The sequence below is a fragment of the Sinocyclocheilus rhinocerous genome, unplaced genomic scaffold (assembly GCF_001515625.1).
Source record: "Sinocyclocheilus rhinocerous isolate Xijiao unplaced genomic scaffold, SAMN03320098_v1.1 scaffold2480, whole genome shotgun sequence".
Taxonomy (NCBI): Eukaryota; Metazoa; Chordata; class Actinopteri; order Cypriniformes; family Cyprinidae; genus Sinocyclocheilus; species Sinocyclocheilus rhinocerous.
This window is the reverse complement of record NW_015629523.1, coordinates 51,189-73,797: the sequence shown is the minus strand read 5'-3', so window position 1 is coordinate 73,797 and position 22,609 is coordinate 51,189. Positions and strand designations below refer to the sequence as shown.

At 36.6% G+C, this 22,609-nt stretch overlaps 3 protein-coding genes and 1 pseudogene across 3 annotated transcripts; 3 read left to right on the top strand and 1 right to left on the bottom strand.

The window, feature by feature from the left end:
* Positions 1-2,008: 2,008 nt before the first annotated feature.
* Positions 2,009-7,315, top strand: LOC107739151 (scavenger receptor cysteine-rich type 1 protein M130-like; annotated as a pseudogene).
* A 2,211-nt stretch (positions 7,316-9,526) lies between these two features.
* On the top strand, positions 9,527-14,509 carry LOC107739150 (deleted in malignant brain tumors 1 protein-like). Its single transcript, XM_016551162.1, has 6 exons — positions 9,527-9,584; positions 9,839-10,147; positions 12,297-12,593; positions 12,691-12,996; positions 14,110-14,412; positions 14,487-14,509. Exons 1-6 carry the CDS (start codon positions 9,527-9,529, stop codon positions 14,507-14,509), a joined length of 1,296 nt encoding a protein of 431 aa, XP_016406648.1.
* Positions 14,510-14,587: 78 nt separating this feature from the next.
* On the top strand, positions 14,588-20,515 carry LOC107739149 (scavenger receptor cysteine-rich type 1 protein M130-like). The gene is made up of 13 exons (XM_016551161.1): positions 14,588-14,849; positions 14,942-15,265; positions 15,339-15,656; positions 16,368-16,670; positions 16,922-16,999; positions 17,188-17,502; positions 17,613-17,633; positions 18,021-18,080; positions 18,307-18,384; positions 19,322-19,384; positions 19,487-19,549; positions 19,754-19,816; positions 19,945-20,515. The coding sequence occupies exons 1-13, from the start codon at positions 14,639-14,641 to the stop codon at positions 19,992-19,994; spliced, it is 1,947 nt and encodes a 648-aa protein (XP_016406647.1). The 5' UTR covers positions 14,588-14,638; the 3' UTR covers positions 19,995-20,515.
* A 69-nt stretch (positions 20,516-20,584) lies between these two features.
* Positions 20,585-22,202, bottom strand: LOC107739147 (thyroid transcription factor 1-associated protein 26 homolog). The gene is made up of 4 exons (XM_016551158.1): positions 21,934-22,202; positions 21,250-21,592; positions 20,999-21,110; positions 20,585-20,818 (listed from the first exon to the last, which is right to left on the bottom strand). Exons 1-4 carry the CDS (start codon positions 22,085-22,087, stop codon positions 20,654-20,656), a joined length of 774 nt encoding a protein of 257 aa, XP_016406644.1. The 5' UTR covers positions 22,088-22,202; the 3' UTR covers positions 20,585-20,653.
* Between the last annotated feature and the right edge of the window lie 407 nt (positions 22,203-22,609).

The window sequence follows — 22,609 nt, the reverse complement described above, 5'->3', positions numbered from 1 at the left end:
TAGACATGAGTTCTCTTTAATCAAGTCACTTATAGGAAAATAGATTCATCAAATAAGATAAAAGATATAAAACACTTTGTCATTCTTGTGATAAGGAGTAGATGAGGAGTATGATGATGTGATGAGTGTGAGTGAAGATGTGAGAAATCTGTTACGCAAGTTTTAGTAACCATTTTGTTATCATTATATCCTGAATTCTTTTTTATATTTCATTGTATATTTTTTTCCAGATTTATATACTCAATTTTAAATATTCATATAAACACAACATTCACTATAATAAAGATTTTGTTTTTTAAATAGCAGATTATGATGATGTGGGGGAGCAATCAAACAAAGGGGAAGGGTCTGTATGACTCAATAATCACATGCACTGCCTTGGATCAAGAAATTTGAAAGCTCAATTGTTTGAGTAATATTTCTATATGAAATATTTAGCTTTTATGTTATTTGAAACCTTTTTTGTAATGACATTTTTCTCGTTGCTTTTATAGCATTTTTGTTGTATTGGGTTATGGCCTATTGTTTTGTATAAAATATTTGTATATTGTATTTTTTTTAAAATTACCAAATAAACCAAAGCTAATTCTCTAGTCACGTAACTGTTTTTTTTTCATTAAAAAAAAAAACTGAAAAGTAAAAATATAATAAATAACAAATAAATAAATAAATCAGAACAACACATTTATGTGTGTATTACTTCCATCTTGTGGATGAAATATGTAGTGCAGCTATTTATGGTTCTGAATCTAATAATAGTTAATCTGAATAATTAGACTATTTAACTTTTCATTGTTTATCTTAAATCCAATGACTATTAAAGTTTTTAAGTGTCATCATTACACATTATTTATTCAGACCACTTCTAAAACTATATTAAATTATTTCCTGGATATTGTAAATTGGTATTTCAAAACAAAAACTGAGTGACTAAATAAATTATCGTCGTTATCAAACAACTGGTTCAGATAATGTGCTTCTCAATACTCAAACTGATGCTTCCTTGTTTCATCGCTCCTCGGTTCTTTAGCCCGTGACCTGGAAACTGATCAAATAAATAAATACAAAATTAAAAAAGTAATAAATAAATCCATAAATGAATCTACAAATAATTGTAAAACAGCAAATATTATTAAGTATTTCTATATTTCCTTATATAAGTATAGTGTATGTATATTGTACTTTTTAAATTTATTTATACACTTATTTATTTATATACTTTTATTTATATATGTATTTACATCAATATTTGTATATGTTCACATTTATTTAAATGGGACATAAATACTTGTATAAATAATACATAAATGTATAAATAAATAAATACGACTCTTGTCTGCTGGTCTTTACAATAAGAAGTGTTTTACTGCCATCTGCAGGACAAATATTGCTATTATTTTATTATTCTCCAAGGTATACCTATTGAAAGTAGATAATATTTAATTCAATAAAAACTAAAAAACAAACAAACAAAAAAAACCTAAACAATCACTTTAGCGACTATATAGTTTATACTATGGTTTAATCCTATTTTATGGTTTCCTTTGTTAGAATAAAGGAACACATTAGTAAAATTCACTTACAGTAATATTATGCTTATTTTATCTAGAAACAGTGAGATTAAAATGTTAAATGAATTAAGATTAGTCATGAGAAATTGGTTCTAGTAAGTTTGTGTAAGTGTTTGAAGTGTTCAGACTTACAGTCAGTCATCAGTGCTTGTACCTGCTGTGTTCAAGTTCAGGTTTTGATGCTGAATATAAGCTGCAGTGTTTCTGTATCAATCTGCTCTAAGTTTAGTGTGACTTTATCTCCACACTGACTTATGACTGACACGAGTCTGTCCTCAGTGAAGTGTCTCTTCACGCTGGAGGAGGAGTCCCGCTCATCAGCGCTCACACTTTATTGATATATATGGAGAAAATAAAAATGCTGCTTTCTGATTTGTCACTGATTGTGTTTGATGATTTCCTCTGTTGTGTCTAATAAGGTAACAGTGAGTGTCATTGGCAGCTGTGAGTCTCTCTCTCTCTTTAGGGGGCTGACAGGAGCCAGTTTCTTCAGTGTGTTTGAGGAGCAGACGAGAAACTTGTGCTGTGCTCTGAGTTGATGAAGTAGTGTGTGTCGAGCTGAAGGAGAAGATGGAGAACTGTCTGATGCTGATGTTTCTGTGTTATATGGTAAAACTCATCAGCTCTGGTAGGTACATACTGAGGGTCAAGAGGTAATCTATTTTTAAAATGTGCTGAAATAATTTACATGTAATGTTACACTTTACTACATATTACAGTATGTTTGGTATGCACAACATATATTGTATGTTTGGTAATTGTCTCTCTATTGTGTTTGATGATTTCCTCTCTGTTCTGTCTAAAGGTGACAGTGAGTGTCATTGGCAGCAGTGTGAGTCTCTCTCTCTCTTTAGGGGGCTGACAGGAGCCAGTTTCTTCAGTGTGTTTGAGGGAGCAGCGGAGAAACTTTGGTGCTAAATTAATTAGTTTTTTGGGCAAACAAAGGGATGGAAAGCTGTCTGACACTTATTTTATTGTCTTCAGTGGTTACACTTATCACTGCTAGTAAGTATACTCAGGGACAGATGAAATTCAATATATATATTTTTTACACATTCTATATTGTATTGATTTACATGTGATTATGCAGTTGCATGTTATTCTTATAACTTCTATATGGTTAATATTTTATTGTTGTATGCTCATTTTATGACGTATCCCTCATGGACAGACCGTGTGAATGTGAGACTGGTGAATGGTGACAGTCGCTGTGCTGGTAGAGTAGAAGTTCTTCATGATGGTCAGTGGGGAACAGTGTGTCATAGAAACTGGGATATGACTGATGCTGCAGTGGTGTGTAGAGAACTGAGCTGTGGAGAGGCTTTACAAGCACCAAGATATTCTTACTTTGGACCAGGATCAGGAAAAATCTGGATGGATGGCGTGAAGTGTAAAGGATCAGAGTCTACACTGAAGGACTGTGGATCAAAAGGATGGGGTAAACATAGTAACACATGTGGTCATCATAATAGAGATGCTGGAGTCAGATGCTCAAGTAAGTGATTTCATGCAGCTCATTGTTTAAACACTTATCAACCTTTCTTCTCTTAACACAATATGCAATATACAATAATTTTATACAATTTGTTTCTGAGCTAGTTTTAAACAATGAGCAGGAGTAATTGTGAAATTGTAATGCTGAAATGACCCAGGTTTTTATTTACAATATTCAGTTGAAGGATAGACTTAAAGGGGTCATATGATGCTTTTTTAAAGATCATTATTTGGTGTATTTGGTGTAACAGAATATGTTGACATGCTTTAATGTTCAAAAAACATATTATTTTTCAAATACTGTACATTATTGTAGGTCCTCTATGCCCCGCCTCTCTCATGTAACACTCCAAAGAGAAAGGAAAACTTGAAATCGCATCATATGACCCCTTTAATCACTCACAGTCGTTGTTTGTTTGTAACAGTCACAGTAAGACAGCTTCACTCACCATGACTCTAATTAAATTGGTTTTATGTATTATGCAAATATGTAGAAACCATAAACTATGGACGATTTACAAGACTTGCTGATGGACCTCACCTTTGCTCCGGGAGGTTAGAGGTGCTTTATGGGAACACATGGTACACAGTGTGTGCCGCTGCCTTTGACCAGCAGGATGCACAGGTTGTGTGTAGAGAGCTGGACTGTGTCTCTGAATATCAGGTCGCGGGTCCATCAGGCTGGTGGGTTCTGGGGGAGACTGTGCAGGGAGGCTGGAGGTTTTTCACAGCGGCTCATGGGGGACAGTGTGTGACGACTCCTGGGATATTAAAGATGCTCATGTGGTGTGCAGACAGCTGCAGTGTGGAGTGGCCCTCAGGAACCAGCAGGTACCAGCCTGGTTTGGTCCTGGTTCTGGACCCATATGGCTGGATGAGGTGGAGTGTGAGGGGAATGAAATGTCCCTGTGGAGCTGCTCTTCTCCAGGCTGGGGAAAACATGACTGTCATCACAAGGAGGATGTGGGAGTCGTGTGCTCAGGTAAACAGTACACTAGAGGAAATGTTCTCCCATGCATAAATGTTATCCCCCCCCTCCCCAAAAAAAAGGCTAATGCATGTTGCAAATGCTGTTAGCATATTATGTCAGTAACATAGTATTAGGCTAACATAATATTTTAGATGCTGTCAGTGCTGGCAGCACGAATCAGCCTCGAATTAACCAGTTATTTTGGTGATATTTAAAATGTAGCACTACCTGAATTGCAGTTGTTTCCATCTAGAGTTTAAAGAGATCAGGTTAACTGAGGGCTGTGAAGGGAATGTGGAGGTTTTCTACAATGGATCCTGGGGAAATTTATGTTACAACCAGATGAACATAGACACAGCGAGTCTGATCTGTCAAGAGCTGAACTGTGGAAGATCTGGCAATGAACCCATTTATTCAGAGGGACTGAAGCCTCATAATTGGCTTGATAAACTTAATTGTCGACGACATGATTCCACTTTATGGCAGTGTCCATCTCCACCCTGGGGACAGAATGACTGTGATAATGAAGTGGCCAAAATCACCTGCTCAAGTGAGATGATATTTAAATGATATGTAAGGTCTAAGCCATGCTTCTTTAAACACAATGTTTATTTCTAATGTGGTGAGTAAACAAATATTTCTTTAAAAGTAAACTGAGCTGATGGAAAGAGCCTGAAATGATTTGTTTTCACATTGATGATATCTTTCATTGAGAGATGTTACAGCATGTGTCTTGTATCCTAATGTTCTCTTCATGTTTTAATCTCAGAGGAGGAGAATCAGGAGTCTCTTCAGAGTCGTCTGACATGTTCAATCTCACCATCTCCTCACCAGAAACAGTGTTCAAGTAAGTTTTTAACAAATTTGTTACATTTTAGTTCATGTATGCCTTATTTTCCTAATAAATTATTAAAAGATGTGCATTCAAACAAGAAGTGTAATCATACATTTAAAGCCATCTTTGTTCAGTTTCACTGTGTGTTTTATTGTAAATGTTGTGCTGAAGCTGGTCTGTTCTCGTTGTTTTAGATCATCTTCCTCTCAGACTGATTGGAGGGGAGGGCCGGTGCTCTGGGAGGCTGGAGGTGTATCATAACGCTGTGTGGGGCTCAGTCTGTGATGATCAGTGGGACATCAGCGATGCTCAGGTGGTCTGCAGGCAGCTGGGTTGTGGAGCTGCACTGAGGGCTGATAGGAATTTAGTCTTTGGTGCTGGTGAAGGTGTTGTGTGGATGAACAGAGTCGAGTGCAGAGGGAATGAGATTCACCTGTGGGACTGTCCGCTCTCCCTGAAAAAACACACTGACTGCTCACGCAAAGAGCATGCTGGACTCACCTGTGCAGGTCACAGCAAAATATTGAGGAATAATTTTCATTTTTAGATCATTTTATGTATTCATAATTTTGAATGTGTTTGTGTCTGTTTTGCCAGATGTGTCAGTGTCCACTACTCCTGCCACTCACAGCTCTCTCTAAGAGGAGACACAGGACGACGACTGAGGCCGTTTATGAGGAGATTCAGCACAGACACAATCACTTCACTCAGAGGGGTGAGACATGAGCCATCAATCTCATTTAATAACATTAACAAGAGAGTCTGTCAGACAGTTGATGTTCATCTATTATTAGTCCTGTTAAACCTCCTGCTTCAAACCACAGAATTCCTGACAGAAAACCACAGAGCTGCAGGTGCATGTTTGTGTGTGTGCGTGTGTGTGTGTCAGTGTGTGTCTCTTCCTGTGAGTATTTTTAGATTTTCATAAGGAGGTGTTCATATATTTTTAAGTGTACATGCAGGTGGTGTGTGTGTGTATTTGTGGAAGGCAGTGAGGAATGGGTTCATGTGAGGATACAGTACATGTGTGTTTGCTAATAGGCCCGATAAAAAGGGATTTCTTTCTATAATACTTTTAAAATGTGAATAATTAATTTTTGTGTTGTCTTGTCTTCTTTACGATCCAAAGGAAATGAATATTCAGTCTGTAATGATGAACATGTTTCTGACTGTTCTGCTCTTCTTTAACAGGGAGTCTCATCTCTGATGAACTGTATTCTGGGTATGAAGATGCTGATGAGCTTCTCTCAGGTTAGAGAACTGAAGTGCATATTCATTCCACATTCTACTAAAAAAAAAACCTTTATAATGAATTCACCGAAATAAATAAATAAATGTAATTAACAAATTCTGTAACATATTTGAATAATGACTCAATACTATTGAATTACTGCTGTTTACTTGTATATTAACAGTCTGCTCTCCTTTTTTAGCAAAAGAGTTCAAGACTGCATATTATGATGATGTCACCAATGGCAGTGGTCTAAAAGGTCAGTGACCTTTTTAATTGATCACATGATTCATCACCAAATATTTAATAAATTCTCAGTCTCATGATCTGCAACAAGAACATATTTGGCTTTTGTATCCAAACATATTGTGTGTTGATGCAGAAGAGATGGTGAAGGAAATCACACCGGGATACTATGATGATGTCATCACTGATGGACTGAAACCAGATCGTGAGACAGGTGTCACCCTGATATTCTACAGCAGCATTTAAATTTAAATATTACAGTATATTTAAGATAGATATTTCTAATTTGTTCTGAATGTAATGAATGTGTGTCTGTGATGAATGTGTGAATCTGTAGAAGACACACCTGAGAGCTATGATGATGTCATGACGAGCGGACGGAACTCAAAAAAGGTGTTTTACGATTTTATCAACTTTTAAAAATAATATTACTCTAAAATCAAGATCATTACAGATAATATTTTAAATTACTGTTTTTTTTGCTTATATATTTAATTTTGACTGATATTTGCATTTGTAGTGGACGCACCAGAGAATTATGATGATGTCATCATTAATAGACTGAACTCTCAAGGTGTAACAGGTGAGATGCACAGAACTACATGTTTATCACCCTTTGCATGTTTAGATGAGTATTAGACATTTGTTCAAGTCACTTAAAGGAAAAGGGATGCCTCAAATAATATGACTTGTTTTTTGTCATTCTCGATCAGAGAGAGTTCAGGAGGAGTATGATGATGTGATGAGTGTCAGTGAAGATGTGAGAAACCTATTGGGTAAGTTACTGTAACCCTGTTGTTCTCATTATATTAACATCTTTATTTATATTGTAATATTTTTGACATTTTTCCAACTTTTTATACTTTTAAAATATTAATCCAATTACAACATTTGACATGATTTTTAATATTTTTAATAACAGATTATGATGATGTGGAGGAGGAGTCAAACAAATAAGATTTTTCCCAATGATCATCCATTGCCTCGGTTCAACAAATTTGAACAAAGTTTGAGTGATATTGTTATTGATATGTCAAATCTTGGGGTTTTATGTTTCACCAAGTGTTCTTTGTTTTTTATTAAAACTTCTATGCCTTTGTCAGATTTTGTTGTGTTTTTTTTTTTTGGCCTTGTTAGTAGCAATAAAAAACTTTTCAGACAAATGTTTGTGTGTATTTCAATAAGGCATTACACAAACCCTGAAGTCAAATGTCTGATCTTACCTTTTAATGCACAACTGCTGCGGTGACAATCGAAGACATCCTAAATATAAGCCATAAATGACCATCAGTGATTTCACAGCCCTCAGCATCATCACAGAAAGTACTGGAGTTTTGTGAGTGGATAATGCTGAAAAAAAATGCATTTACTTTAGATGCATTAAAGTAACTTTCATAATAGAGAAAAAAAAAATTTGTATCACATAATTGTATGTGATCAGATGTGTTTTTAATCGATAAATAAATATGAATATTATTTACATGCATCATTTATCAAGCTGTAGAAGTGTTGAATTATATATGTAAATCAACAACCTGTAACACGTTTAATAGTCATATTTCTTCTCTATAAACCTCTTCTCTATATACCTCTTCTCTATAAAACTTTAAAATAATTTCAATATATTATGACTTAATAATGCTTAACAGCAGAACATTAGAACCCCGGTGCAGCTCATGTTTTATCATCAATATAAAACAAGCGCAGTTGCCTGTTATGTGACTTCACAGCAATTTCCACTTCAATATCCACAATATCCACTTCTTTGAGCGCTCATTTTGTATCTCGATGTTAATATCTCGTTACTGTTTTGCTGAGTGAACTCCAATGATTCAGTTCAATGATTCACTGAACAATAAAGAACCGGATTCAAAAGATTAATTCGGGAATTGCTAGTTCTGATTCTAAACAACAGACTGAAAACAAGACTTAATTCCTGAAGTATTGTCAGGGTAAATGTTTCTCTGGTCAGTATATTGTAGTTACAGATTCATGAGTAAAACTGTTCTGGCACAGACAACAGTATTTTAACTGGGGCTCGTGTCTCAGTCAAACGAGTCTGGAGAACAGTGTTGCCAACTAATTTTCAGGTGAAGTTGCTAAAGGAAGGTCGATTTGTTGCTAAAAGTTGCTAAATGATTATTAAATTATTATTATTATTATTATCAAATTGAACAATTGCAAATAGCAATAACTTAATTCATGTGATGTATGTACTTTCTAGGCATCTTTGGTTTCCTCTTTTTGTGAAATTTATATGGAAAATGTGTGCCTTTTTATTGTTTGAGTCACTTATCAAAAGTTGCTAAAAGTAGCCAAATAAAATTTAAAAATAGCTAAATTTGTTGCTAGGTGCTTTTGGAAGAAAAGGTTGCTAGGGTAGTCTGAAAAGTTGCTAAATTTAGCAACAAAATTGCTAAGTTGGCAACACTGCTGGAGAAGCACCTTTACTGTAAGTCAAATTTGTCATCTCTTTTTTTTACTGCCACCCACAGGAATTGATCGGTATTGCAGTATTAAACATATAAAAGTGCAGCTGCAATCTTGGCTCTTGTATGATGAACTGTGCATGACCATAGTTATACTTTATTATCTTTATTTTATTACTTTTTTAAACAAAATGCCCTACTAATATACTATTAATATATACACTGTGAACTGTGAACTTGACAAGCATCGCTAAATATACTTCTGAATAACAGTAGCTAAAACAATTCTTTAAAAAAGTACATTTGATTGTATAACTAATATTTCTAATCATGAACTCAAAGCGAGAAGCATGAAACAATATGTTATGAGCGTTAGTATTTCTATATCTGCAAAAACTGCTTTGATGCTGTTAATAAACTGGAATGTTTCCTGTCCCTGAAATCAGTTTCCTGTATGTTTGACTTTGTCACCCCTCTATCTTGTGTGTTTCTCCCCAGTTAAGTGTCTCGATAAGATGGAGGAGGAGTCCTGTTCATCAATGCTGACGTACTTTTAATAAATATGGTGAAAATCATAAATACGCCTTCTGATTAGTCAGTGAAGCTTTTTGATGATTTCCTCTCTTCTGTCTAATAAGGTAAAAGTGTTTGTGATTGGCTTGTTGTTTGGTGGTTGTGCAGCTTTCTGTCTCTGTCTCTCTTGAACTTTTCAGTTCTGAGTTGATCAAACAGAGTGTATGATCGGTAAAGATGGAGAACTGTCTAACTCTCATTTTGTTGTCTTCTGTGATCAAACTCGCCACAGCTGGTATGTGCACACTCAGGATCGTTATGTATTAGTTATGTTATAGTGATTGACTGTTTGTGTTTGTGTTATGAATTAGTCATAATATAATTTATAGTTCCCCTTTTGTATGTGTAGTATTTGCATTAATATAAAAGTGAATTTCTTTCTCTCGTGGTCATTTTCTCTGTTCCTCTCTCTTTTGCTGACTTTTCTCTGTTGTTGTTTGTCTTCTCTCAGATACATTTTATATACATCTTTCTGTATCTTGTCTGCAGGAAATGTGAGGCTGGTGGATGGTAGTAATTCCTGTGCTGGTAGGGTGGAGGTTTATTACAGTGGAGAATGGGGAACCGTGTGTGGTGATTATTGGGATTTGACAAACACTGCAGTGGTGTGTAGAGAGCTGGGCTGTGGCGAAACTTCAAACACAATGCGTGCTGCTCACTTTGGACCAGGATCAGGAAAAATCTGGATGGATGATGTGATATGTAGTGGATCTGAGTCCTCAATATTTGATTGCTCAAAAACAAAAATGAGTGACCATAACTGTGGACATAGTGAAGATGTTGGTGTTATCTGCTCGGGTAGGTTGATTTTCTATCAAGCATTCATCATCAAACTTATCATTATTTATTACATTAAAAACATACATGTACTATAGATGATCTGAGTTTAAACCATTGAAATCGGCATGAAACAGAAGCTGCAATAATCTTTTCTTACCTATTCTGGCATATACCCTATAGTGAAACAGCTTCTCGAAGAAAATAATGTAGGGCGCGACTTGATTTTATCCATTGGAAATTGATTGGGTGGTTGGATGATAGTGGTTTTCTATTGCTGTGATCTCATGTGAGTGACAGGTTGTCCTGCCCTTGTGCCAGCAGCATCAGAGTAGAGAAGAGATGTCGCTACAAGAGGAAGGGGAAGTTATTTTGATTACACATTACAAGGACAAATGAATTTAAAAAATAATAATAATGTGCATGGATAAATCATTTATAATAAATACTACAATATTCAATAATAAAAAATATAATTTTTATTTATTTTTATTTATTTTTAAGTCTGTGTAAAAATGTAAAGAATCAACAGCACATGACAATAAAAAATTTGATATAAAATTGTTGGTTTATGATTTGAATTGAGATCAGTTTTATGCATGTTTAATAACAGTACATGTATGAACTGAATCAGTAGACACTCTTGTTTAATTTCATAACATTTACTCTAAATGTTTAAAACATTCACCTAGATCGTGGGTGTCCAAACCTGTTCCTGGAGGGCCGCCGTCCTGCAGAGTTCAGCCCCGGCCCTAATTAAACACACCCGAACCAAAGTAATCAAGGTCTTCAGACTCACTAGAAACTTCCAGGCACGTGTGTTGGAGCTGCTTGTAGCTAAACTCTAAAGGATATTGACCTTCCAGGAGCAGGTTTGGACACCACTGACCTCGATGTTAAAAATGTAATGAACAAAATAACTTCATGTACAGAATTTTCTTTTAGTGTTACAACACACCCAACCCAGGGCCGGACAACCCATTAACAATACACTCATAACATGATTCAGTTTGATCTCTGAATCTGATTTCATGATACTTTAAACAAAGCCAAAATGTAGTTAAACTTGAAAGTTTTTACAATTATGAAGACACTATCAAAACATTAAAATTTAGTATACCAAAATATTGTAATAAGTCTGAAGAGTGTTTTATGTTCTGTTCAGTTGTGATGTAAGTACATGTATGTTCTGTTCATGTGTTATGGTTTGATTTTGTGACGGGCTTTAAGGGTGTTCTTCTGTAGAGCGAGTTTGTCTGGGGAAAAAGAGCCAGAATCTTTTTCCGTTTTTGGTGATCAAGCTGGAGCATCGGCTAAGCGGGTGCTCACATTGATAAAAAGCCTTGAAACAGTCAAGTGAAGCCACCTTTCCACTATCTCCGACATTTGGATACAATTGTCGCATTTCACTTACTAGTGACAATCGCACAGAATGTTCAAATTGGTCGTGAAGCAACCGTTAACTTGGATTATTCACCATGGTAAAATGATCATTTTAATGAATATAATTAATGTATGAATATATCCACGCAAAATAAAATAAAAATACTCTGATAAAGTACAGATACTTGAAAAATGTACAGTAATGAAGTAAAAAAAAATAATAATTGAAATGCTAAATTTGGTATTACATCAGAAATGGACTTAGGCCTGGACTTGGTCCTGCTCCTTTTATGCACAGGACAATGGTGACACCAGAATAGAAATATTCATGATTCTGTTTAGAGAAAAATACAGAATATTGTTAGACACATTAGCTATGCTTACACTCTATCCTGACTACATATAATTATTGTAAATATTAAATACTGTATTTAATTCAATAACATTTTATTTTTTATTTATTAATGATAATTAACAAACATGGATTTTCAAATATGTGACCTTCTGGGTTTACTATATTTGATGCAGCATTCCATATTTGATGCTAAATTAAATATACCTAAACTTTCATTTTCACCTAGTGTGCCAAATTTAGTAGGACCGGCACTGACCACACGAGCTGTAAATTGGTTTAAGGTTTACAAACGTTAAAGCAAAACACTCCATGGTCTCCGATAGTATAATATAGAAATTAATATAATCACATTTGTGACTTTCTTTATATTGAGTTTTTTAATGATTTACAGTATATTGTGATATTTTAAATGGTTTATCATTATCTTTTCAGGCATTAGGTTGGTTGGAGGTTCTCTCTGCTCTGGAAGATTAGAGGTGCCTCATGGGAACACATGGCACACAGTGTGTGACGCTGCCTTTGACCAGCAGGATGCAGAGGTTGTGTGTAGAGAGCTGAACTGTGGGGCTCCTGTACAGGTGCTGGGAGCAGCTGCTTTTGATAAAGGAGACGCTCAGATGTGGACACAAGAGATTCAGTGCAGAGGAGATGAGTATCAGTTTGCTCTCTGTCCAACATCACTTTCACACAATTGTTCCCATGACAGCGATGTGAGCGTTGTATGTGCTGGTAGGTGAACGACATGAACTTTGGGTATTGGCATTGAGTAATATTGTATAAAAAATATTTTTTATACTTTATCTTTCTTGTGCCCTTTTACCTTCAGAAACAGTGAGATTAGTAGGTGGTAACAGTCGCTGTGCTGGTAGAGTGGAGGTTCTTCATGATGGTCAGTGGGGAACAGTGTGTGATGTTGGCTGGGATTTGCCTGATGCTGCAGTGGTGTGTAGAGAGCTTGGCTGTGGAGAGGCTTTAAGTGCACCAAAGAGTGCTCACTTTGGAGAAGGATCAGGACCAATCTGGATTTCTGATTTAGTGTGTACTGGATCAGAATCTACATTGATGAACTGTAGATTAATTGGATGGGGAATAGAAGCTAATCATGCTGAAGATGCTGGAGTCATCTGCTCTGGTAAGTTCACCTAGACCTTTTTTTTTTTATAATTACTAATCTTTTCTCACACAGAATTCCAGGATGAATTTAAATAATAATAATAATAATAATATCTTCACATTCAGTGTTACCTGTATGTGCTTGGTTTCCTGTGCGGATTGAAGTAATCTATTATGCTGAATTGTGAGATGGGGTGTTCAGAAAGCATTTTATGGTCAACAAGCATTTTTTTGTCTCAGACAATCCCTTTTGTGAATTAAACGTGTACATCATTCAAAGAACAAGCATTTTGTAAATAAAATACATTTTAAGTAAACAAAATACTTCATACATATCTCAAATCAAGCCATTCGTCCATAACACTTGCAAAAGTTTTCATCTAACAAACACTTTATAACTCATAAAACAATGGCCTAAAAACACTTACAACAGGTAGCATCTGTGTTTTCTTTTGTAAAATTTATTTACAAGACAAGAATGGCACTCTCTACTGTTTTTCAGTGCAGTATATGTTACATAGTCAGTATTTACATTACAGTACAAATTAAATTAATTCCGAAGTTGTCCCCTTTGGAATAGATGGTAATGAAATTGAAAGACTAAAGTTTTTTTATGTTAGGTTTTGAACTTTTGAACATTTACCAGTTTTAAAAAGAATATGTAAATATATGCAAATTGGCCTGTTGGTACATAGAGTTTTGGTGGTGTTTGTATCTGATTGAAAAAAAATCATGTCATTTGAAAGAAGTAGTCATAATGTAGCAATGATAAATGATACACAGTTTAGCCCACATACAGTAGACTGCTGCTGTGCTTACTGTGTGAAGAGTTTTGAAAAAGTGACCCAAGTATTGAGAAATTGCTCCTAGTGATTGCAAAAAAACAAACAAACAAAAAAACAAATAACATTTGTTCTCAAATGTTTTCTGTTATCTATTAAATGAAAAATGCATTTACTCTTATGTGCATGCTCGTGCACAAAATGCAAGGAACTAGTCTGATTTTAAGCACTGCTGACAATTGACGAAATGCAGCTGGTCACAAACTAACTACTAAACTGTTTAGTTTTATAAAGTAATACAACATGAAGCCAAACAAATATCATTAAAACTGTCCCTAATTTAATTCAAGGAGTCAGACTGGTTGGAGGTTCTCGCTGTTCTGGCAGAGTAGAGGTGCCTCATAATCAGACGTGGATGTCAGTGTGTGACGCTGCCTTTGACCAGCAGGATGCAGAGGTTGTGTGTAGAGAGCTGGACTGTGGGGCTCCTGTACAGGTGCTGGGAGCAGCTGCTTTTGATAAAGGAGACGCTCAGATGTGGAAACAAGAGATTCAGTGCAGAGGAAATGAATCCTATATATCTTTGTGTCAAACATCATTTTCTCTCAAACACAACTGTACCCATGAGAATGGCGTTGGACTGTTTTGTTCTGGTAATGGAGCTGTAGTTTTCTTAATTCTTGTTAAGATAATCACAAAAGTTTTTTTCCCAAACATATTTCTTTAGCATGTTTCATCTTGTTTAACTAAACTCTGTTCTCTGTTCTTTGTCTAGGTTACTCTGATATCAGACTGGTCAATGGTCCTGACATCTGTTCTGGTCGAGTTGAACGTCAGTACTTCAGTAAATGGGGCACAGTGTGTGATGCATGCTGGGATATGAGAGCTGCCAGTGTCCTCTGTAGACAGCTGAATTGTGGGATTGCTGTGTCTGTTGTGGGATCAGACTGGTTTGGAGAGGGAAGTGATGAAATCTGGGCTGATGTGTTTGATTGTGACGGGAATGAAACAAAACTCTCAGAATGTTCCATCTCTTCATGGAGTCGAGCTGAATGTTCTCATAAACTAGATGTTGGAGTCATCTGCTCTGGTAAACTTTTTTGACTTTGAGAGCGTTATGTTACTGAAATTTTTTTTATGTATTTTATAAACACTATTTCATTACATTCTAACACATTTCAGATTCCTCTCTGGCTCTTCATGATGGTCTGGTGCGGTTGTCTGGAGAGAGACAGTGTGAGGGGGAGGTGGAAGTTTTCGTTCAGCAGGTCTGGAGGAGAGTTCTGCTGGACTCCTGGAGTCTCACTGAATCCTCTGTGGTCTGCAGACAGCTGGGCTGTGGCTCTGTGCTGAACTTCTACGGCTCCTCTTCATCCAGTCCTGAACACAGTCATGAGTGTGTGACGGGCTTCCAGTGCTCTGGGAGTGAAGCTCATCTGGGGAACTGCAGCTCTCCACAAACTCTCAACTGCAGCTCCACACAACAGCTGTCAACCACCTGCCTTGGTGAGAAGAACATCTGGACAGATTCTTCAGTTGTTAGTGATCAATAATGTGTTTTTCTTTCTCTGAATATCAGGTCGCGGGTCCATCAGGCTGGTGGGTTCTGGGGGAGACTGTGCAGGGAGGCTGGAGGTTTTTCACAGCGGCTCATGGGGGACAGTGTGTGATGACTCCTGGGATATTAAAGATGCTCATGTGGTGTGCAGACAGCTGCAGTGTGGAGTGGCCCTCAGTAACCAGCAGGTACCAGCCTGGTTTGGTCCTGGTTCTGGACCCATATGGCTGGATGAGGTGGAGTGTGAGGGGAATGAGACGTCCCTGTGGAGCTGCTCTTCTCCAGGCTGGGGAAAACATGACTGTCAACACAAGGAGGACGTAGGAGTCGTGTGCTCAGGTAAACAATAATGTAAATAATGATTTCCTGTTCTGGTCGAGTTGAACGTCAGTACTTCAGTAAATGGGGCACAGTGTGTGATGCATGCTGGGATATGAGAGCTGCCAGTGTCCTCTGTAGACAGCTGAATTGTGGGATTGCTGTGTCTTTTGTGGGATCAGACTGGTTTGGAGAGGGAAGTGGAGAAATCTGGGCTGATGTGTTTGATTGTGACGGGAATGAAACAAAACTCTCAGAATGTTCCATCTCTTCATGGAGTCGAGCTCAGTGTTCTCATAGTCGAGATGTTGGAGTCATCTGCTCTGGTGAGAGGATTTTATTGCAAAAGGAAAACATTATAAATTACGTAAATTACCTTGAAATATCTTAATGAAATGTCATACCTTTCACTCAGGTTCCTCTCTGGCTCTTCATGATGGTCTGGCGTCCCTGTGGAGCTGCTCTTCTCCAGGCTGGGGAAAACATGACTGTCAACACAAGGAGGATGTAGGAGTCGTGTGCTCAGGTAAACAGTACAGTAGTGGAAATGCTTTCCATAGATGTATTTATTGTTTTTCAGAAAATATTCTACATTTTAATGGCATATTATTAGGCTGACGTAATATTTTAGATGCTTTCAGTGATTTCGGCATGCATTATCTTTGAATTAACTAGTTATTTTGGTGATAATCTGAATTCCATTTGTTTTAATGCTCATTGTTTTGCATCTAGAGTTTAAAGAGATCAGGTTAACTGAGGGCTGTGAAGGGAATGTGGAGGTTTTCTACAATGGATCCTGGGGTAATATGTGCTGGAATCAGATGGATGGAGACACAGCGAGTCTGATCTGTCAAGAGCTGAACTGTGGAAGATCTGGGGTTTTGTCTGCTTCAACAGCAAGAGTGAAATCAGCTCCTAACTGGCTAGATGAAGTTACATGTCGACCACATGATTCCACTTTATGGCAGTGTCCATCTTCAACCTGGGGACAGAATAACTGTGGTGAAGATGAAGTGGCTAAGATCACCTGCTCAGGTTGGATAATATTTAAAAATGTTAATATGGCCTCAATAATCATGTTTCTGTACATACATTGTATGTCTAATGTGGTAAATAAATGAATATTTCTGAAAACTAAAGTGAGCTGATAGGAATAGTAAAATAATTTGCGAGGCTAAAATGTTTAGCAGTTTTCACAATGATAATTTGTTTTCACTGAAAGATGTCATATGTTTCATCCTAATGTGCTCTTTACTTTTCTTCATTTTATCATGTTGTAATCTCAGAGGAGGAAACTTATGAGTCTCCTCAGAGTCATCTGACATGTTTTACCTCACCATCTCCTTACCAGAGACAATGCACAAGTAAGTTTAGTCACAACAAATTTGTTGAATGTTTGTTAATGTAGGACTATATTTTCCTAGTATATTACTGTTTAAATTATTCATATCTGCATTTTTGTTATTTACCTACAATAATCGGTTTTCTGTAAATGTAAATGTTGTGCTGATGCTAGTCAGTGCTGGTTGATGTGTGTGTGTGTGTGTTTTAGATCATATTCCTCTCAGACTGATTGGAGAGGAGGGCCGGTGCTCTGGGAGGCTGGAGGTGTATCATAACGCTGTGTGGGGCTCAGTCTGTGATGATCAGTGGGACATCAGCGATGCTCAGGTGGTCTGCAGGCAGCTGGGTTGTGGAGCAGCACTGAGGACTGATGGGATTTCCGCCTTTGGTGCTGGTGCAGGTGTTGTGTGGATGAACAAAGTCGAGTGCAGAGGGAATGAGATTCACCTGTGGGACTGTCCTCTCTCCCTGAATAACCACACTGACTGCTCCCGGAAGAAGCTTGTTAGACTCACCTGTGCAGGTCACAACAAAACATATAACAACATAAAGGAATAATATTCATTTGATCATTTTAGAGCTAATAATATACGTGTGTTTAAATCAGTCATGATTTTTTATGTCTTTTGACAGATTTGTCAGATGTGTCTGTGTGTGTGTGTGTGTGTGTGTGTGTGTGAGAGAGAGAGAGAGAAAGAGAGAGAATGTCTCTTCCTGTGTGTATTTTAGATGGTAATAATAAGGTTTATATGTTTATATGATAAGGTTTATATGTTTTTAAGTGTAGGTACAGGTGTGTGTGCGTGTTTGTCTCTTCCTGTGTGTATATTTCTGGAAGGCAGTGAGGAATGGGTTTATGTGATGATATATGTGTGTTTGCTTATAGGCCCAACAAAAAAAATGGTATTTCTTTCTTTAATGTTTTTAAAATGTAAGTAATAAGTTGTCACTAACACAATGCTTTATGATCCAGAGGAAATGAGGATTCAGTCTGTTTGTAATGATGAACATGTTTCTGACTGTTCTCCTCTCCTTTAACAGGGAGTCTCATCTCTGATGAACTGCATTCTGGGTATGAAGATGCTGATGAGCTTCTCTCAGGTTAGAGAGAAATCACACATATAAAATATAATGCTACCACTAAAGGATATATGTGACCAATGACTCAACTGTTCATAATACTAAAACTTTTATCTTATTAGAAAAAGTGCTCAACACTGCATATTATGATGATATCAACAATGGCAGGCCTGCAAGAGCATATTTTACAGTTTGTTTCCAAAAATATTCAAAAAATGCCCAAAATATACAACATGTCTTGATGCAGATGAGATGGTGAAGGAAGTCACACCGGGATACTATGATGATGTTATTACTGACAGACTGAAACCAGATCATGAGACAGGTGTCACTCTGTTATTCTGTAATTGGATGAAATGTTTAAAATATATAAAATAGGGGTGTTCAATGCTCCTGGAGGGCCAATATTATACAGAGTTTAGCTTCAACCAGCTCCAACACACTTGCCTGGAAGTTGCTAGTGGCTGCTTCTCAAACCGAAAGACGCATCCTTGTAAGGCTGCAAATCTGGGCTGCCACGTCATCAAGCTCCATCGAAGAACATTTCAAATTGAAGGATCCTTAGTAGGCAGTCTTCGTTTCCCATCCTTCATTCAGCCTGTTTTGAAGGATGCATCAAGTGTATCTTTCGCATCCTTCAATTGTCCACAATCCTTTGCACAGATTCCAATTTATGAAAAACGAATTATCTGAAAATGAATCGACACTGAGCTTGTTCAATTTCATTAGGTTATGCAATACGGGAAAAAAAGGTGAAGGCATTATGTTTTCATTTGTTTAGTTGCAAATAAATCACATAATGATAAACTATGTGTAATATAAACCAGTGGGTGACCACAGACAGTTGTCATTACCTGTACTGCATTAAAAGAAAGTAAAAAAAAAGTCTTGAAATTATAATTCTAGTAGTATTTTCCTGCTGTGACTGCGGGGGCAGAAACATTTATGACGTAGCCATGTACACTAAGTAGACCGTCTCATTCTAACATTTAATGCTGAGAAGGACTCTAGACTTGAAGACTCAGAAGGACTGGACTAGGAAGGATGCATCCTTACTAGGATGTGTCCTTCCATTTGAGAATCGCCCAGTGAGTCTTAAGACCTTGATTACTTTGGTTCAGGTGTGTTTAATTAACGTCGGAGCTAAACTCTGCAGGACAGTGGCCCTTCAGGAACAGGTTTGGACACCCCTGATATGAAATCTCTCTCTCTCTATATATATATATATTGTATGGGTGTAATGTCTCATGTTAAATTTGTAGAAGACAGACCTGAGAGCTATGATGATATCATGACGAGCGGACAGAACTCTGATATTAAAAAAGGTGTTTTACTTTTTTTTGTGACTATATTTAACAATACCTTGATGCTCAGTACTTATATGATGATGTGACATTTGTTCTGTTTATATCTTCATGTATGTGTAGTGGACACATTAGATCATTATGATGATGTCATCATTATTGGACAGAACTTTCAAGATGTAACGAGTGAGTCACACAGAACTGCAATTTATTATCACTCTTATATTTGTTTCTATGATATATTGAACATACGTTACTACCATTAATGAATCAACATGGATTTATAAAGAGTAAATCTAATAGTCTCAGACAGTCATGAGGAGAAAGAGAACTATGGCACAAGCTGTGTTACACATTACAATGTGAGGTTTTATTTCACATGTGTATCAGAGGGAGATCAGGAGGAGTATGATGATGTGAAGAACAGCAATGAAGATGAGAGAAACCTGTTTGGTAAGTTATTGTCACCTTTTTACATAATCTACTTTCAATCATTATGTTGCTCACTTAAACTCTATTTAAATTAAATTGTGATGCATTTATAAAGATGAACATGTGAATTTGCTTGTTTTTAAAAACAGACTATGATGATGTGGGGGAGGAGTCAAATAAAGAGGGAGGGGCCATATGACTCAATGGATACACTCTCCGCCTCTGTTCATGAAATCATATTACAGTTACTGGAGCTGCTGGGAGCTCCTTATATTACTACTAATGCATCAATGCCTTATGTTTTATGTTATTTTAAATATTTTTGTATGAAATGTTACATACTTTGCAAAATTCAGAATCAACAAATTTAAATATTTGTATTTTAGCATTTGGTATTTTTTATTTCTATTTTGATATCAATGCTTTTCACCTAATAAACAAAAGATACCATTCCAACATCATGTCACAAAAATACTTTTAAAAGAGCGGTTAGAGAAAAGGACCGAAACTTATGCTATAAATGTTTAAGGAAGTACTTTTAGGCAGTATTGTACTTTTAGGCTACTGACCATTATTAACCTAAATATAATGATAAAAATAGATTTACCACATAATAGATATTATTAAGCTTCATGTTTTCCATAAGCTTACTGTCATAGCATCAGTTCATTACTGTTAGCTTGAATTAACTTAAGATGAGTATAATTTAATATATTATTTACAAGAAATATTACAGGGAAAGACAAAGGTATACACATCGAGTTAAAAAAAAAATACAAAAACACCTCACCCAAACTGCACAGTTTATTGTGTAATGGTCCATTTTAACTTTAGTCTAATTTTATGGATGATACTGAATTATTTGCGTTGAGCTTGAATCTTTTGCAGCAATAGCTCCATATGCAGGTTAAGGTTGGGCTGACCCTTTCTGGTTTTCCTTTTCAACAACTGATATGTTGCCGTTTTCTTCTCCTTGTATTTCTTCAGAGCCTCCTCTCGCTGAGCTTTGTCTTTCAAGAATTCCTACACAGACACGCATAATAAAACATGCATCAATCGTTTGCCAAAGAATGTAAAGGATGATTAAAATATGTATGTTAACATGACATAATGGGTCCTTAATGACAGGAGATTCATTAGGGAATGGAAAACTGTACAACAATTCCATCATACTGATACATTTGCTAGGTTTTATTTCCTCACCTCACTTTTTCGTGCACGTTCCTCCTTGATCCTTTCATATTCTTGCTTTGTCTTCTTATACGATGACATTTTCTGCTTCTGCTTTCTTTGGATGAATGGAGTCTTGTGGGAGCTGATGACACAAATCAGAAATCAGGAATGTGGCTTTGTATATTTGTGTGTGTGTGTGTGTGTGTGTGTGTGTATATATATACACACACACACACACATACATACATACATAAACTGATACATACTAGCTGTTACTGTACCTGTCAGACTCTGCTGGTTCATTAGCTGAATCAGAGGCAGTAGTATTGTCAGTCGTCGTGTTTGAGATGTGTTTCTCAGTGAAAGGAGAATCCAGCACTGTTTTTAGTTCATCGTCTGCCTCTGTCTCTTCATCTACTGCTCTCCCTTTAGATCTTTTCTTCTTTTTTTCTTGTTCTTCTTCATCTAGTCGTTCTCTTTCCGCCAGGTATAGATGTCTCAGATGCTCGGGATATTCCTCCTCTAACTGGATTTTTGATGGTTGCATTTTTTTCCTCTCTATTCGAAGAAGTTTGTTGTATTCATGTTTTATTTTCTCCTTCCTTTTGAGAGCAAACCCCTGACCTGAGAAAGAATGAGAGAGAGATGAGATTCAAACAAAATACATTCCAAGTTTAGTCCTTTTTATGCACGCTTATGAACTATTTATTGTATATACTGGTTGAAAGCGTAAATACAATATTGCAATGTATGCAAAAGAAGCCTTGGATTATACTTTAAGGAAATGGTATAAACACTTTCAAAAACATATGTAACCAACATTAATGCAAAGAATGCATATCTAAGAACTAGGCACGTGCGTTTTACACTAGATTTTTTTCTAATTTCAGACGTCTTTAATTGACCCTTATGTCAAATTAGTTTATTCAGAGTGAATTTTCTACCTCGAATACACATTTACTCACCCTCTTTTAAACTACCATCAAAAACTTTGTTCTCCGGAACCCATTTTCTTTTCCTTTTGGAGTGGTGTGATAAACCACCATGTGCGAATTTGTTATTAAAGCATTTTCCTCTAATTGGACCTTTACTTTTTGTATTTTGTTTTAAAGGTGCCATGTCTCACGTTAGCTTAACAGCTGCTAACACTAGTACGTGGACAAAACGGATGTTTCTCGTGTAAAGAGTCAAGACGCACAATAATGACGTACGGATGGTCGCAAGGCATTACTAATAAAAAAACGCCATTTTTGTGAGGGCAACATATTCGATTCGCCCATTCAACAAAACGCAGACTGGTACACCCAACATGGCCGCACATTCGGTCGCCCAGTGGCTCAGTGATATCCTGATTTGACTATTTATGTCTTAAATACTGTGTAAACAGCTGCTGCTCACGCTAAATATTCTCACTTTTCTGTGCCCGTGAACAATGGCATTTAATGACATACCCATCGACACTTTAAAAAGAAAAATAGATGAAGCTACGCGCTTTCTCTCCATATCGTTAAGTATCTCAAATGCGCACACTGTGGACTTTTACACGCGTGATGTTTGGAGCACGTTCATGTGTGTGAGTCCAGAGGAAGTGTTGTGTGCTCTCAGTTCCACACAAGACCGCATGGGGGCGATAGAAGGTAA

What these genes read in the sequence shown, in the direction of transcription:
- LOC107739147 (XM_016551158.1), bottom strand. Translation starts at nt 22,087, where the DNA reads ATGGCACCTTTAAAACAAAATACAAAAAGTAAAGGTCCAATTAGAGGA. An exon ending in GAACCAGCAGAGTCTGACAG is followed by an intron (nt 21,111 to 21,249) that starts GTACAGTAACAG and finishes TTGTGTCATCAG; the next exon opens with CTCCCACAAGACTCCATTCA. An exon ending in AACGTGCACGAAAAAGTGAG is followed by an intron (nt 20,819 to 20,998) that starts GTGAGGAAATAA and finishes GTGTCTGTGTAG; the next exon opens with GAATTCTTGAAAGACAAAGC.
- LOC107739149 (XM_016551161.1), top strand. Translation starts at nt 14,639, where the DNA reads ATGAGAGCTGCCAGTGTCCTCTGTAGACAGCTGAATTGTGGGATTGCT. An exon ending in GGCTAAGATCACCTGCTCAG is followed by an intron (nt 16,671 to 16,921) that starts GTTGGATAATAT and finishes TTGTAATCTCAG; the next exon opens with AGGAGGAAACTTATGAGTCT. An exon ending in TGCTGATGAGCTTCTCTCAG is followed by an intron (nt 18,081 to 18,306) that starts GTTAGAGAGAAA and finishes GTCTTGATGCAG; the next exon opens with ATGAGATGGTGAAGGAAGTC.
- LOC107739150 (XM_016551162.1), top strand. Translation starts at nt 9,527, where the DNA reads ATGGAGAACTGTCTAACTCTCATTTTGTTGTCTTCTGTGATCAAACTC. An exon ending in TGTGAGCGTTGTATGTGCTG is followed by an intron (nt 12,594 to 12,690) that starts GTAGGTGAACGA and finishes TTTTACCTTCAG; the next exon opens with AAACAGTGAGATTAGTAGGT. An exon ending in TGCTGGAGTCATCTGCTCTG is followed by an intron (nt 12,997 to 14,109) that starts GTAAGTTCACCT and finishes ATTTAATTCAAG; the next exon opens with GAGTCAGACTGGTTGGAGGT.